Genomic DNA, 14,170 nt, shown 5'->3' on the forward strand with positions numbered 1-14,170 from the left:
TGCTGCCACCTTCAGTTTTGGAGTTGAAGAGACTTTTACGTGCACAAAAATACCTATGTATACATTTTTGTATTACCTTTTACATTTAAATATTTTTATTACCATACAGTTTTGTATTACCTTTTACATTTTAATATTTGTATTACCTGAAACACCATGTTCAGACTTCAGGGTGTCCAAAATTGCACTTGGCACCAAAACACCCGAAGACCCCCAGTTCAATTATTAACTTTGTAGTCATGTCATCGAATTTGCGGCTCCACACTCGGGTGAAAAGAGTCTTAGCCTACCTCACTTATGGTCACGAGCTGGATAGATGAATGGATGGATACAATTTATTACACTGATACAGTATATACTCAGAATCAGAGCAACAGTAACTGATTAAAAATAACATACATACAGTATGTATTAATTTAAACAGCAAGATAATAAACTTTTTTTTTATAGCTTTACTTGGAATCTGGCAGACATTTACACCATGCAAACATGTGAGCCGCTGGAGAACAGTAAACAGAAAACTGAGTAAATATTACATAAAAAAGTTTTCATTAGGGTCCTACAGGACAGAAGGATAGTTTTTCTCATTGCCTCAGACTGAATTCTTCAACATTCAGTTGACAAAAGATGTTCAAGCGTCAATCAAAGGTTCCTGCAACAAACAACAATAATGGTGTTAAAAGGAAATTTGGCATGCTTCACAACTGTACAATACTAGGAGAAACAGTATTTACATTTTGAAGGTCCAGCTCCTTCCTGTGGTACTTGCGCATCTTTGAATGTGACACGCTAGCAGCTAAACAAAGTATTAAACAAACTCCTATCAGACACATACTGACTTCTATCAGATGTCGCACTGCCACCCACTGCTCCTCCTCGAGATGAAGAAAAGAAAACAAATTGTTGACGTTATTTGGCAGAGCACATTACTTATATTTCATCCGCGTGGTACCTTTGTTAACATGATAGTGAGCGTAGGGTCATTCCAGGAGAGAAGACCGTAGCAAGCTTGTGATGGTGGCGGTGGCTGATCAATTGCCTCCACGTGGACAGGTGAATGGTTGTTGCCCGCATGACACTCAGGGGGAAGTCTACATAAAAACACAAGTCATACGTAAACAACTGATTCAATGTGTTATTGTGGCAAAGCACATTCATTTGTGGCATCTTTATACTTGTAGGTATAAAACACAAACTTAAGTCCAGCCAAACTCACCGGCTCATAGGGAAGAGAGCAGTTGGAGCTCTTAAAGTGAGGCAGGTGTAGGTATCATTTTCTGAATGTATGTCTACATTCACAATCTCCTCGCCTAAAGAGAAAAACAATCGCTCAACATTAACAATATAAGACATTCTTGTTTACCGCTAAAGTGCTTAAATGCAATACCAACCCCCAAGATGCAACTGGCTGGCTGTCAAAGTTGTGAAAAGGTCAACATCTTTTGGAAGGCCGTGGTTGCTTGTGATAGTCAAAGGAACCTTGAGATGCAAACTTGTGACATGTAAGGGCTGTAATGTCGATTCAAGTGAAGCAGCGCCATCTCTACTCTGTTGTGTAAGAGGAGATGGGCCTAGGGACACCGGCTCATCTGAACTCCAGTTGGACTTAACACACAGGTGGAAGTGTGCTAAAGTAGATAGGAGATGGTTCCAGTCCTGAGAGACAAAACATTTGGCATAATTATGATAACTGTGGGAGCCTAAATGACGTTGTGTCCTTTGGCAAGACACTTCAGCCACATTTTCTTTAGTGCCACTCACACTAATACAATTATTATTATTATTATTATTAAATACTCCAATATAGTTTACACATGCACACCATGTTCCATTGTCTGTTGGTGCATCAACACTGTTCAGGAACTGACATTTGTTCTTTCAACTTCCATTCTGCACACATTTTTAATAATTTACAAGTATTTGATTCAGGGTGGGCAACTATACACGATGGTAATTGTGCAAGACACAGAAAAACATTCGGTAGCACCCCCCCCCCCCCTCCCCCAAACACTCACACACGCACACGCACGCACGCACGCACACACACACACACACACACACACACGCGCACACAATATTGCTTGCCACTGAGTCATGCTGGTTCCAATTTACACATATTAAATGTCCCATATTCTTCCAAATGCAAGGCAAATAGTGGTTACCTTTGTTGTGTCCGGATTGGGCAGGGTATGATTACTGCTATAAGAACCGAGGCTTATGAACGAAATAGCCAGTGTCAGGAGACACAGGAAAAATGTCACAGCCGGCGGGTTCTGGGACACGTAATCTCTTATATTGTTAACCGGGTGCCAGGACGCCATCATCGAACACAATTAAACCTGAAATGAAGCAAACACAGGAAAGACACATAAATAAGTCAAGTTAAATATGAGTGACCATATGTTCATTTCTCTGTTAGGGTATCGGTGATTAGACAAAAACACAGCAGCACTGTAAATGAGGAAATAGGCTTCTGCATTGTGCATTTATGCTGCTTGCATGGTTTTAATATACAGGCTGCAAACAAGTAACCCACCCCCTTTATATATCGTCTGTATTAATATCACTATAATGTAGATACATTACACATGCAAATGCCATACCTTAATATGGAGTAGGCTGCGGTCACTACATCGTTATTTTTGCAAAATAAATGTTTTGAACATCCGCATTAGATAAGGAGTCCACTGAGTTCGGCACTGGGTTGACAACTTCGACACGAGTGTTTTTTTTTACGTCACTTCACCAGTTTACGGATGTAACATGATTGGGCCACGAGAAACACGTGAGCAACATGGCAGTGACGTCACTTGTTTACCAATGCGCTGTCAGACATAGGAAATAGCGCAAAATATTTCAGAAGATGGACAAGTAGAGATTTGAGTGTTTTTACTTGAGTGCAGTGTGTACAGTAATATACAACTCCAATATAATTATCAAAAACTTCAATATTTTCATTTTAAGAATCATATTTCCTGTTCTGTGCATCTTTTGGAGTGATATTTAGAATCAATGTGAAAAAGAAATATTCCATAAATGGTTTGAAAAAAATGTAAAACACATTCAAAATTATCAAAACAATATGTCAAACAATACTGATTTACACATTCATTAAGAGTTTAGAACTAAACAATTCAAACATGATCAGACATCAATCAATGTAACAATTAGATACAGGCCATAAATGAATTGTTCTTCGTATTCCCTCACATTCATATCTCTCTTCTGTGCTTTTATTGAGCAAATAGTGCAAAAGACCCAGAACATCCAGAATCTACATACTGAGAACCCTGAGAAACCATTTATGCATAGTATTATTTCCCTTTGTCAAAATTTCCACAACATTTCCAGCCCACCATGTTTATGTAAGGCATCATTGCAATTAAGGTGTCCAGGTAACTTTAATAGGTTTAAATGCCCACATATCAGGTTGACCCATGTGCAGAAGGTCTTTGTATGGAGAATTGCTCCACTGGAAGGCGGGCAGCTGGTCCCAAGTTGGCCCACTTACAGCCAGCATCTCATACCGACGAAACATTCCATAGGAGGTCATCTGCATAAAACAAACATAGAACATCACTTAGTTTCAGGCAAGACTTATAAATGGATTTGTAGACCATAGACACGACAAACACCTTCATGTCTGTCCCTCCATGGGACCTTTGCCGTAAGGCGCCAAATGGATAAGTGCCGTTTGCCGGATTTAGGTCTGAGCGAGCTGAGATGGCATTCTCTCCATTCTCAAGTGGGTTGCAGTCTTGGCACCGTGACAAGGGGTCTTCTTTAAAGTTATTATATCTAAATGGAACAAAAAAAAAAGGAAGTGTAAGAAAAAGTGTGATTTGTTTAAATGCACACAAAATAAAATAGTTTGTTTCATTATCCAGACCTCATGAGGCGCATCATGGAGGAAACGTCTGTAACAGTTTTCTGGTCTCTCTTGAATATTTGAGCCCGGGGATTCAAGTCCAGGGAGAACCACGAACCAAACTTTTTCACCAGCTCATTGCAGCCGCTCGCATTAAATATGTCCTCATAGTACCTTCCATCAAAAATGGTCCAATGATGATATATATTAAAAACATGGGTCGGTCACATTCAACATACTGTAAATATTGTGGATCAATACTTACGGTATGTTGTAACTTGCCCAGTATCCTTTCTGAAGTAATTCTTCTGTTTTATCAGTAAAAACAATTTGACCCCTGTAATGTTAAAGGACAGGAATAGCCCATTTGTAACAAACGAAAACAACTTATAAATTAAGGTTTAATAGACTTACGGAATCTGCTCCAACACAACAAACAAGCCCTCCTTCATGTTGGTCTTGCCGGGAGTGAAGTTGTTATAGTCCACAATCATCCACTGGTTGTTGTACCTAAAATGCATGCATGCAAAGACCACATTCAAATCTAATATTTATTTTAACTCATTCACTGCCATTGACGCCTATAAATGTCAAAAATTAATTTTAACTGTTTTTATTAGTTTAACATTTTTTCCACTTTTGTTAACATTTTTTTAAATAATCTTTTTTTTCTAGAATTAATTTTTTTTAATTTTTTTAATTTTTAATTAATCGCATGACTTCAATAGGTAACTCCCGATTAATCACAAATTTTATATCTGTTCTAAATGTACAATAATTGTTTTTTATACTCTTGTTAACAAAAGTGGAAAAAAATGTTAAACTAATAGAAATAGTTCAAAAGATTTTTGGACGTGAAACCAATAGAAATAGTTCAAATGATTTTTGGACGTCTATAGCCGTCAATGGCAGTGAATGAGTTAATATTCACTTGAGACTCAATACTAGCATAATTTTGGAATTTGATCATTTGAAGAGCTGAATAATGCTTGAAACCTACGTGCCACTGTTGTACTTGCTGAATACTTCAGCCCAGGCTTTAGCAGTCACTGCCAGACGATTAGCCACAATATTCCTGAGCCATTCCATGACCGTGCCTGTGGGTTGAACAAACTTCCACAAAGCGGGGTTGCTATTTCCAATGGTGGTTTCCAGGGTAACCTACAGCCACATGATAAGTAATTCCAATTAGGAAAACAAACATTCATCTATTTCTGGCTAAACTTTTCTTTTTAAGATCAGTATTGTGCAAACGGGCTAACATTGTGTTATGACCGCTAGAAGCTCTTACCAAGCCACTACTAAGGATATAAAAGTCATCTCCAGAAAAAATAGAACCAGGGTAGGAGGAGAATGCCTGAGTCTGTCCAGGAATGATATGATTGTCTGTGGACAAAATACATGTTACAGAACTCCTGTTCACTTGTAGGCATTATCATCAAAAACAACATTTCACATTGTAATGTAGGCTTGTCACCTTTGAAAACAATGCACAACAAAATTTTCTAAATACTTTATCTAAACACATAATACAGCACATGTGTCAAGAAAATACCTAAGGGGGAAACTTTGAAGGCAAAGGAGTATTTCTTCATGATGCGCAACATTGACTGGTAGGTGTTCCAGGTGTCATGTGACACCAGTAGATCTTTATTGTTCGGCAGCAGTTTAATGAGAGCAGAGCACGAGCCGGATCCGAGTGGTCGAGTCGGGCTGGATTTATTCAGAGCTGATTCCAAGTCCTCCAGATCTCCGCCCATTTGGAAGAGTCTGGTTGGGAATACAAGGCCGGGCATTTTAATTTGGTGGATGTTAAGTTTAGTGCGAGTATGAAAATCACATATACTTACAGGAAACCAAATGGGTTAAAGGATATTGGGCCAGAAGGAAATGACAGTTCTTCATTGTAACTGTCCTCGAGACCTTTGAGCTGAAGAAGTGCCAGGCGAATCTGACATGGAAAATAAAACAGTGATCTCAAAGAGCGATTTATTATTATTATTATTATTTTAGTTTTCTGATACATTTCCAGACTTTATTTTATTTTATTCATGTTGATTTCACCCGTCTGGTCTGCAAATTTGATTGAAAATTGAAACCTTACGGAGTTAACTCTTTGTGCTACTTCTGTCTCTTCAATTTTTCTCAAGCATCCCAGTCATCAAATGTGTTGTAGCCACCAAATAAATTCAATGATTAAATCAAAAATTCTGACTGCACTGATATATATTTGATATATTCATTACTTAAAAAAATAAATAAAAATAAAAAACAGAAAATAAACAGCACTGTTCTTACAGTCTTGGAAACGTGAGCATTTTTCCATACTATAGTTTTCATATCTGGATTAAAAAAAAATCCAATTCCATACTTTTCACACTTGCGTATGCACCCTGTAATAATGTTAGAATTATGGAGATGCGGTAAATAATGAGAGAAGGAGGCTAATAAGAGTTCTGTCTCTTTTTACCCTCCATACCAAACTGATTGTTTACAGAGCAAGCAACAAAATACTCTCCTCAAACAGGGTAACTTTAATGATCCCAAAATTTCAGGAAAAAAAAAATCTAATCGTATCATTAAGAAAATGTCATACTGAAAAACTTGACTGAGTTTTAAATATTGCTTTATATGTATTCATTTTTACTTTAACATATTTCCTCTTGACACACAACGGGAAGTCATGTTTATTCACATAGAAAACCTCCAACATACCTGGTACCAGTAAGGTGAATTTGGCTCCTTCTCAATTTGCTCCTGAATCCACTGCAGGTTGACAGTGATGAAATTCTTAAGACGATCACAGTAACCAAAATCTCTCGAGAAGGGTCCACAGTAACCCATAAGAGTGTTCATCCAGTGCTTGTAGATAAGCTAAACACAGAAATAAAAAATAAAATAAAAAATAATAAATTATAACATCTAGTGGCTCGTGCAACCAAGCAAGGATAGTGGAGTCTTTCTTTCTTTCTTTTTGATTTTTTAAAGAAGCTGACCTGAGATGTGACTGCAGCCTCCACGGCTCCAGCAGCATACGCCTGCAAGCTGTCATTGTACTGACTGCTGGTGGTCACCTCCAAGAAAGCCCAACTGATGTGAACACAATGGACTCCGTGAATACAGAGTGAAGTATGTCATGAAGTTAAACACGTTTTTAAGTCCTTATCTACCTACCCTGAAGTTTGAATGTCGTCGGTGAACTTAGCCCACGCCACAAAATCTTCTCTATAACCCTCCTGGAGAGACAGCTGCCCCGTGTTTTTGTCAATAACCACCGATTGTACTTCAGCTTTAACCAAGTTACTGAGTAAAACACAACTTAAAACGAGGGAACACTTACACAACAAAGACATCTCTACCGGGATGTAGGCCATGGCCATATTTTCACGAGTAAGTCACACGGTATGAAGTAGCCACCAGCTGATCACAGCGGATGTCTGATGTGAGGTTTTCCGGTCCCTGTCATAGACATATATGCATAAAACGTCTCAATAATTTGTATCACCCGTAGCTAAGAGTCTGCCATCTTGGATGTGGCAAATTTGGAGTTAGCAACGTATGCAACACTGTTATTGCACTGACTTGTCAAGAATGTGTAAATAATATATCCTATTATATGAGCCACGGGTCGTCCTGCTCAATACGCTATCTATGGTTTCAGCGTTTTCTTTTAGGCACATACAAATACAGTACTTTCAAAATAAGACACATACATTTTTATTTAAAACAGATATTTCAAATAATTCTCTACAAAACATTTCTGTATCATGAAAAAAACATTTTTTTAAATAAAACATTAGTTCAACGTGTATATTTTCATACTAGATCCAGGCTGATCTACATGTAGTACATAACACCTCTAAGTACTTAAAGGCTTTTACCGTACTTTGTTCCATCCTTACTAACAATGATTAATAATGGTGGCATTATGGTAATGATTTGAAATGCCTTAATCACACAACATCCAGATCAACTCGCATATCTTGCTCAAGGATTCTTCAACAGGCTGTGAGGTAGCTAGCAATCAAACGTGCGACCTTCAGGTTAAGTCACACAACAGATCACACAACCCCTCAATTCCTAATGGCTTCAGGTAACAGCACCAGTTTCAGTCCTCCGCATCAGCTGGAGTTTCCATCTTTTCCAGAATTCCCCCAAGCACCTCCGCCTTTCGTTGCTTTTTGCTTTCCACTAAAATTGACAATAAATGAGAAGGATTTTAAAAATGATTAACTTCATTGCACTATTCCCGCACACTTTTCAAGTAGTGAAATTCATTTACCATGAAAATGTTCAGCTGTTTTCCGTCTCAATGTCTCTACTGTTTCCTCCGTATCAGCCCATTCCAGCACAAGGCGTCTCCCATAAAGATGGGTGCTGTGGCATAAGGCAGCAAATGCTTTCTGGAGATAAAGACAAGCATATAATTAATGAAACTGTATGGTAATTTAAACCGGGGACCATGAGAGAAATGTTTTTAAACAAAAATACAGTGTGTTTGCCCCAAACCTTGGCATCTTGCTTGGTGATGAAGTCGATGAAGCCAAAACCTCTATGACTCCCCGTACCTGCTGCTTTCTTCGGAAGACGAACTGTCTTCAGCTCTCCAAATGTACTGAGACAAAAAACTGAGGAATTAGTGGATCAACGCATTGCCCATTTACAAAGTGTGTCTTATACAACAGCTGTGTGTGTATGTGTGTGCATGTGGCTGCTACCAGAAGAGTTCCCGAATTTCCTTGACGGTGGCTTGGAAGGGGACATTTCGCACAAGGATCTTTGATCCTGTTTGCTTCTTCTCCACCTGCTTTTTCTTGCGTGACACTTCAGCAGTCCTGCGGAAAGCGAAAGGCAACCACATGAATGATGATGACAGTTGATTGTAGGCACAATGCATGGATATTCCAATAGTTGCATTTAAAAAAAGTGAGAAATAAGATAATGATGGTTATTTAAGAAAAAAAGAAGCAGGTGCTAAACACAACGACTATCAGTGAGTAATCAACAAGCAAAGCAGTCATTTATAGCAGCCCAAGCTTCTACATTGAGTGAATGAGGCATTTTATATTTTTTACCTTGTAGCTCTTTCTGAAATCTTCAGCTCTAAGCTGTGTTCATCCACACTGCAGCGCTGGTGGAAATATGAAAGAAAAAGCAGTCATGTGACTTACAGACGAGGCAATGGCAAATTTTAAACAGCAACAGCAAGGAAACAAATCCAAATACCTGGAGTTGTCGCAAGGCTTTCTGTGCTGACTCAGCAGTATGATACTGAACAAAACCATAGCCCATTGACAGCATTTTGCCTGCAAGTCAAGCAAGTATTGCTTTAAAACAAAAACTCAAATACCTAAATTAGTTTTAGTCTTTCTGCGTACATGAATTGGTTCAGTGTATGACTACTAAACGCACGTTGTCCCACTTCGGCCGTAAATACCTGCTTTGTTTTTTTTCTTGGAGATTGTGCACGACTTCACCTTGCCACATTTGGAGAAGATCTGTCAGAAAAGAACAAATAAGCAGCCATTAAAAACATTGACATCTGACATTTATTCAGTTACAAAAGTGTACCTCTTGAAGTGTCTCCTCTGTCGTGCTGAAATTGAGATTCTTGATGAAAAGTGTGGAACCTAGAACAGTCTCATCCTCCTCCTCCTCCTCCTCTTCTTCATCCTCTTCTTTTTCTTCCTTCTGTTGCTCCTTCTCCTCTTCCACACCCTTTGCTTTCACTTCGTCAAACAGATCCATATATTTATCACCCATTTAAAAATAGTACTAGCAAGTGTCTAAGGGAGAGTGAGTGTGCTAATGAACCTGGTGCTGGTTCGGCTGCAACAAACACCCCCATGGGCGCCCACTCCAAATACAGCGGGACGTGATGGAACTGTGATACAGAGACAAACCCAGAAAGTTTCAGTCATCCCCACATGATGCTGAACACAAACGAAACAGGGGTTAAACACACCTTGCTGTATGCCAGTCTAAAAAAAGCTTGTTTGGCTTCAGTGGGCTCCAGGAACTCGATGATGGCGGTGAGACCGGACGGCGGCAGCAGCACCCGGCCCAAAGAGCCATGAGTGGAGAAAAGCTCCTCCAGCTCCGACACGGTCACTCCGGCTGGGAGGTTCTTCACCAAGATCACAGTTGTGCTCCTCTCTGCAGCCGCCTACACGCCCAAAAAAGGAACTTAAAGGGGAAGTCAATCCCAATTTTTTTTTTTTTTTTTACAGTAATAAGTTCTATGGCATAGGTGTCAAACTCCGGTCCTGGAAAGCCTTAGTCTGGCAGGTTTTGGATGTTTCCGTTATCCAACACAGCTGATATATGATCAGCTCATCAGCAAGCTCTGCATAAGCCTGATAACGATCCTGCTGATTGGAATCAGCTTGTGTTGGAAGAGGGAAACTTCCAAAACCTGCAGGAATGCGGCCCCCGAGGACCGAAGTTTGACACTTATGTTCTATGCAATCACAGCCAATCACAGCTTAGCTTCAGAAAACAGGTGAGCTGTGATTGGTCGTTGCCTGAGCCCCGAGCAACATTGATGTCATCTTCAGTCGACAGCAAGTGGCAAAATGGCCGCCCCCTGAGATGGATAAAAATGGCTGGATTTTGCTTCATAACCATTATTCCACAAATGTTATATTAATCAGTGTGTCATGTTTAGACTAGTGAGGTCACATATAACATATTAATGTCAAGAAATGTTTAAGGTTGACTTGCACTTTAAGCTAGAAGAAAGTTGACCACTGTTAAGTGTGTGCTTCAGTAAAACCATACCTGACTAAAGGAATCCAAACTCACACCGCTGTCTAGTAGAAATTGGCGAGTTTCTTGGACAATCTGGGTCTCTCCCAGAGCCATTCGCACTGCAACACTTCCCTTTGTCTCCTGCAGCGAAAGTGACAAAAAGGGAAATATAAGACAAAAAAGCGAAACATGACTGATTTGAAAGTCACGTATGGTAGAAGATTATTGTGAGAAACAGGATGAAGTTACATGGTCCAAGACTTGGCTTTTTGTGGTGTTGTATTTTTCCGCGATGGCATCAGCCACTGCGCTTGTGCCCACAAAGAGTGTATTCCAGTTGTGTGAACTAAAAAACAAAAATTCAATCAAAAGACAGCAAAACTAAAAAGCACAACTTAATACGAACGCGCTTACCTAGAACTTGAAGCTTTGTTTTTTGCATCCTTTTGACGTTTATAAGACGAGGAGCCGGGACCTCCAGCTTCTGAAGATTCACTTTTTTCCTTCTTTACTGTGGATGGAAGCAGGTGAAGCATCCTGCCCTGAGAAAAAAAGAGCATTTATTTTAAGCATCCTGTAAACATTCGCAAGTACGCAAGATCCTGCAGCATCATGTCAAACATACCTGAAATATGTGCCCGTCAAGTTGGGCTAAAGCTGCCACAGCATTTTCTGGAATCATGTATGTTATGAAAGCAAAACCTTTAGGTCTCTTTGTTAGATTGTCAATGGGGAAGAGCACCTCTGATAAAGGACCTACAGTAGTGCAAAATTCAAAAGGAGCATTATTATTTTCGCCATTGCCAGTATCAACTGAAATGTGTTCATCTGCGTTTGAGATGTTTCACTCGCCATGTTTAGAAAATACTTCTTTGATTTCTTCTTCTGTGCATGTATAAGGGAGGTTTCGTACAAAGAGACGTCCCGATTCAGCAACCTCCTCTTCTTCCTCATCATCCTTCAGTGTTCTGGTGAAGTTTCTATCAATTGTTTTGTCCCTTTGGTCAGTCCTTTTCCATCCGGAGGCCTCAACACGGAACACCTCGATGTAGCGCCCTCCTAAAGACAAGCAGAAGCAATATAACGTATAGTGACATATAATAACCAAGGCTCTCATTACTTCACACCTTGAGATAGAGCTCTCACCTATATAGTCTTTATTTTTCTTCAAGGCCTTTTCAACCTCTTCTGCAGAGTGAAGATCTACATATACATAGCCTAAAACACATACAAGACCTTTATGATAGACAAGAAAGCAAGCAAAAGTGTATACAGCAATAGAAAAAATGCATTCCATAAATTACCTGTTCTGTTGCCACTTTCATTTCTTCCAATTCTGATGGCAGCAGGCTTCTGTGGCGTCATGAATTCTCTAATTTGTTGCTAATTTGATAATAAGACAATGTGTGATTAACAAAAGTGTGTTTTTGTATTTTTGCCCCAAATATAAACCTTCACAACAAGTCTATTCACCTCTTTAACAGTGAACGGGACTCCTCTCAGTTTAACTGTGAAATCTGTTGTTGGTTCCATCTGGAACAAAGACAGGGTAAATTACACAATGAAAGAAATACAGTCATTTATTGAAGCGTAAATTAGACCGATTAGTCACCTCTTGCTTTGCATTTTTCTTAGCTTTTTTCTGCTTCTTGTCCTCAGAGCAAACAGAGCTTTTTATCTTGAGGGTGTTATCTCGGTCCCCACTCTCATAAGCGCTGTCGTTGTGCTGTGCAGGACCACCATCCCCTTTCTCTTTGTCATCTTTCTCATCACCTTCATCCATGGCGTCCTCAGTTCGTACCACCTTTGAGCGAAGATACTCCATATCTGACAGGCTGGACTTCAGAGCTTCTTTAGTGGTGCCTGTAAAACACATTATTACTGCTTTACCACATTGCCTTTTATCGGCTATATGATAGTAGCCCACAAATATGGAGACAGTTGGGGAAATCTCTTGATAAGATTTGAGATGTGATATTTTGTCCAAGGTTTGAGTAACTCCTCACTGAACAGGATGTCTTCTTTCATCTTTTAAATCATTTTATAGTTACTTACAGTCATCTTCACTGTTGTCCTCCTCTTCTTCATCTTCTTCTTCTTCCTCATATTCATCGTCCGATTGATCAGAGTCAAAGTTGAGGTAATCATCATCAACCGGCTTCTTCTTGCTCTTTGTCTTGGCGCCGTCAAGGTCGACCGCCTGCTGCAATGTATCGTTCACCCATGTCGGCGCTTGACTTCGATTTTGATGAACTGACAGGAACTCCTTGAACACTTCGTCGTTCTCTAGCTGATGCACATGAAAGACAGGTTAGAGTTGGAAATAAACAAAGGAGGATGTTTCTGTGGTTAGTGAAATTTAAAATAAAACGCGTGCCTTCATTACTAGGATAACACAGTGAGTTTAGTAAAGCGGTAGCTGTACCTCGCATTGATGTACAACAGCAATGTATTGTATTGAGAGGCATTCTTAAAACTTTAAAACTCACATTTTTCAATGCACTGTTGGGCTCCTTTTCCCCCTTCGCCTAAGAAAATATCACAGAGTTACAAAATAATACAATACAGCCTAGTAACAAATCTATATTCCATCCCTTACTGTTTCTGTTGATATATTCAAGGAATTACCCACCTTTTTACTAGCAGTTTTAGTCTGTGTGGCTGGTTTGTCTGGTTCGGAGCTCTGAGTGTGTTTGCTCCAGGCTTTTGCTTTAGTGGGGTCACCAAATGCCTTACACATCTCCACCTGCAATGGACCACACAGGTCACATCACTCGCCATGGAAATGTCGCTCGTGAAGCTGACAACAGGCCCACAAGAACATACCGTCACTCTGGATGTATCCACGAAACTCCTGTTAAAATGCGTCAACGCTGTATTCGCATCCTCCTCGCTTTTGAACCCGACAAAGCCAAACTTGCGGAACTTGCCGTCCTTGGTGAACTTGAGAGTGCAGTCAGTCAGGGTCCCAAAGGCTGCAAACATGCCTCGGAACCTCTCCTCCTTTATCTGAGCACAAGTTAAACGTTCAAGTCGCTTGATACAGTTCGTAATGTTTAGCAATCCGTTTTTTTTTTTAATCCAAGCTTTTTACTTACCCCATTTGGGAGGTTTTTAACGATGAGTCGCGACATATTTTGGTCCTGTGAACTTTCAAATGAAGTAAAAAAGGTTTGATTTTGTCAACAAACGAGCATGGACAGCATTCTAGGTCGCCATGTTGAAGTGGATCTCTTCCTTGGCGTTGCTTTTTTTGTCTTACGTTTCAAAATGCGCCACCTACTGGAGCTGAGCGTATATTTAAAAATACCCGTCAGGTCATTCGCTGATAGAAAACAAGATCGAAAAGATTGATAAAGATTTTGAACTGTTTTGGAAGGATGTAGAGCTTGGTCTCTATGACTTTAAAATAAATAAGTTAAACCCCTTGGAAACTTATATTATTGATCTTACCATTATTATGGCTACATTTTACATCCATAAATGTGAATTCATACATAGGAAAACCTTTTTCATTGCTTTCCATTGTGAAGTGAAGCTGTACATCGATTC

General features: G+C 39.6%; 3 protein-coding genes across 3 annotated transcripts; all 3 read right to left on the minus strand.

The window, feature by feature from the left end:
* Positions 1–317: 317 nt before the first annotated feature.
* LOC147173826 (transmembrane protein 248) lies at positions 318–2,741 on the minus strand. The gene is made up of 7 exons (XM_086076596.1): positions 2,604–2,741; positions 2,163–2,339; positions 1,392–1,656; positions 1,217–1,310; positions 953–1,091; positions 735–875; positions 318–652 (listed from the first exon to the last, which is right to left on the minus strand). Exons 2-7 carry the CDS (start codon positions 2,322–2,324, stop codon positions 632–634), a joined length of 822 nt encoding a protein of 273 aa, XP_085932722.1. The 5' UTR covers positions 2,325–2,339; positions 2,604–2,741; the 3' UTR covers positions 318–631.
* Positions 2,742–2,872: 131 nt separating this feature from the next.
* plbd2 (phospholipase B domain containing 2) lies at positions 2,873–7,298 on the minus strand. Its single transcript, XM_086076258.1, has 12 exons — positions 7,043–7,298; positions 6,865–6,958; positions 6,584–6,742; positions 5,719–5,819; positions 5,424–5,638; positions 5,160–5,254; positions 4,869–5,029; positions 4,283–4,378; positions 4,134–4,205; positions 3,890–4,042; positions 3,636–3,798; positions 2,873–3,553 (listed from the first exon to the last, which is right to left on the minus strand). The coding sequence occupies exons 1-12, from the start codon at positions 7,246–7,248 to the stop codon at positions 3,383–3,385; spliced, it is 1,686 nt and encodes a 561-aa protein (XP_085932384.1). The 5' UTR covers positions 7,249–7,298; the 3' UTR covers positions 2,873–3,382.
* Positions 7,299–7,561: 263 nt separating this feature from the next.
* Positions 7,562–13,861, minus strand: rbm19 (RNA binding motif protein 19). The gene is made up of 24 exons (XM_086077169.1): positions 13,717–13,861; positions 13,445–13,627; positions 13,251–13,364; positions 13,108–13,146; positions 12,674–12,908; positions 12,231–12,481; positions 12,092–12,151; positions 11,923–12,001; positions 11,765–11,836; positions 11,471–11,677; positions 11,244–11,374; positions 11,033–11,160; positions 10,868–10,964; positions 10,649–10,759; positions 9,834–10,034; positions 9,683–9,752; positions 9,440–9,597; positions 9,306–9,366; positions 9,095–9,174; positions 8,944–8,999; positions 8,587–8,703; positions 8,378–8,483; positions 8,151–8,271; positions 7,562–8,059 (listed from the first exon to the last, which is right to left on the minus strand). Exons 1-24 carry the CDS (start codon positions 13,750–13,752, stop codon positions 7,977–7,979), a joined length of 2,796 nt encoding a protein of 931 aa, XP_085933295.1. The 5' UTR covers positions 13,753–13,861; the 3' UTR covers positions 7,562–7,976.
* Positions 13,862–14,170: the final 309 nt, after the last annotated feature.

Source organism: Leptonotus elevatus, chromosome 5, assembly GCF_054856555.1.
Source record: "Leptonotus elevatus isolate MCC_2025b chromosome 5, RoL_Lele_1.0, whole genome shotgun sequence".
Classification (NCBI taxonomy): Eukaryota; Metazoa; Chordata; class Actinopteri; order Syngnathiformes; family Syngnathidae; genus Leptonotus; species Leptonotus elevatus.

Coding starts and splice junctions, on each gene's coding strand:
- LOC147173826 (XM_086076596.1), bottom strand. CDS start 2,324: ATGATGGCGTCCTGGCACCCGGTTAACAATATAAGAGATTACGTGTCC. Junction 1,657..2,162: donor CCAATCCGGACACAACAAAG/GTAACCACTATT, acceptor TTTGTCTCTCAG/GACTGGAACCATCTCCTATC. Junction 653..734: donor AGGAGCTGGACCTTCAAAAT/GTAAATACTGTT, acceptor TGTTTGTTGCAG/GAACCTTTGATTGACGCTTG.
- plbd2 (XM_086076258.1), bottom strand. CDS start 7,248: ATGGCCATGGCCTACATCCCGGTAGAGATGTCTTTGTTGTGTAAGTGT. Junction 5,820..6,583: donor ATTCACCTTACTGGTACCAG/GTATGTTGGAGG, acceptor TTTCCATGTCAG/ATTCGCCTGGCACTTCTTCA. Junction 4,379..4,868: donor AGCAAGTACAACAGTGGCAC/GTAGGTTTCAAG, acceptor CATGCATTTTAG/GTACAACAACCAGTGGATGA.
- rbm19 (XM_086077169.1), bottom strand. CDS start 13,752: ATGTCGCGACTCATCGTTAAAAACCTCCCAAATGGG. Junction 13,628..13,716: donor TTAAAAACCTCCCAAATGGG/GTAAGTAAAAAG, acceptor ACTTGTGCTCAG/ATAAAGGAGGAGAGGTTCCG. Junction 12,482..12,673: donor GGACAACAGTGAAGATGACT/GTAAGTAACTAT, acceptor TGTGTTTTACAG/GCACCACTAAAGAAGCTCTG.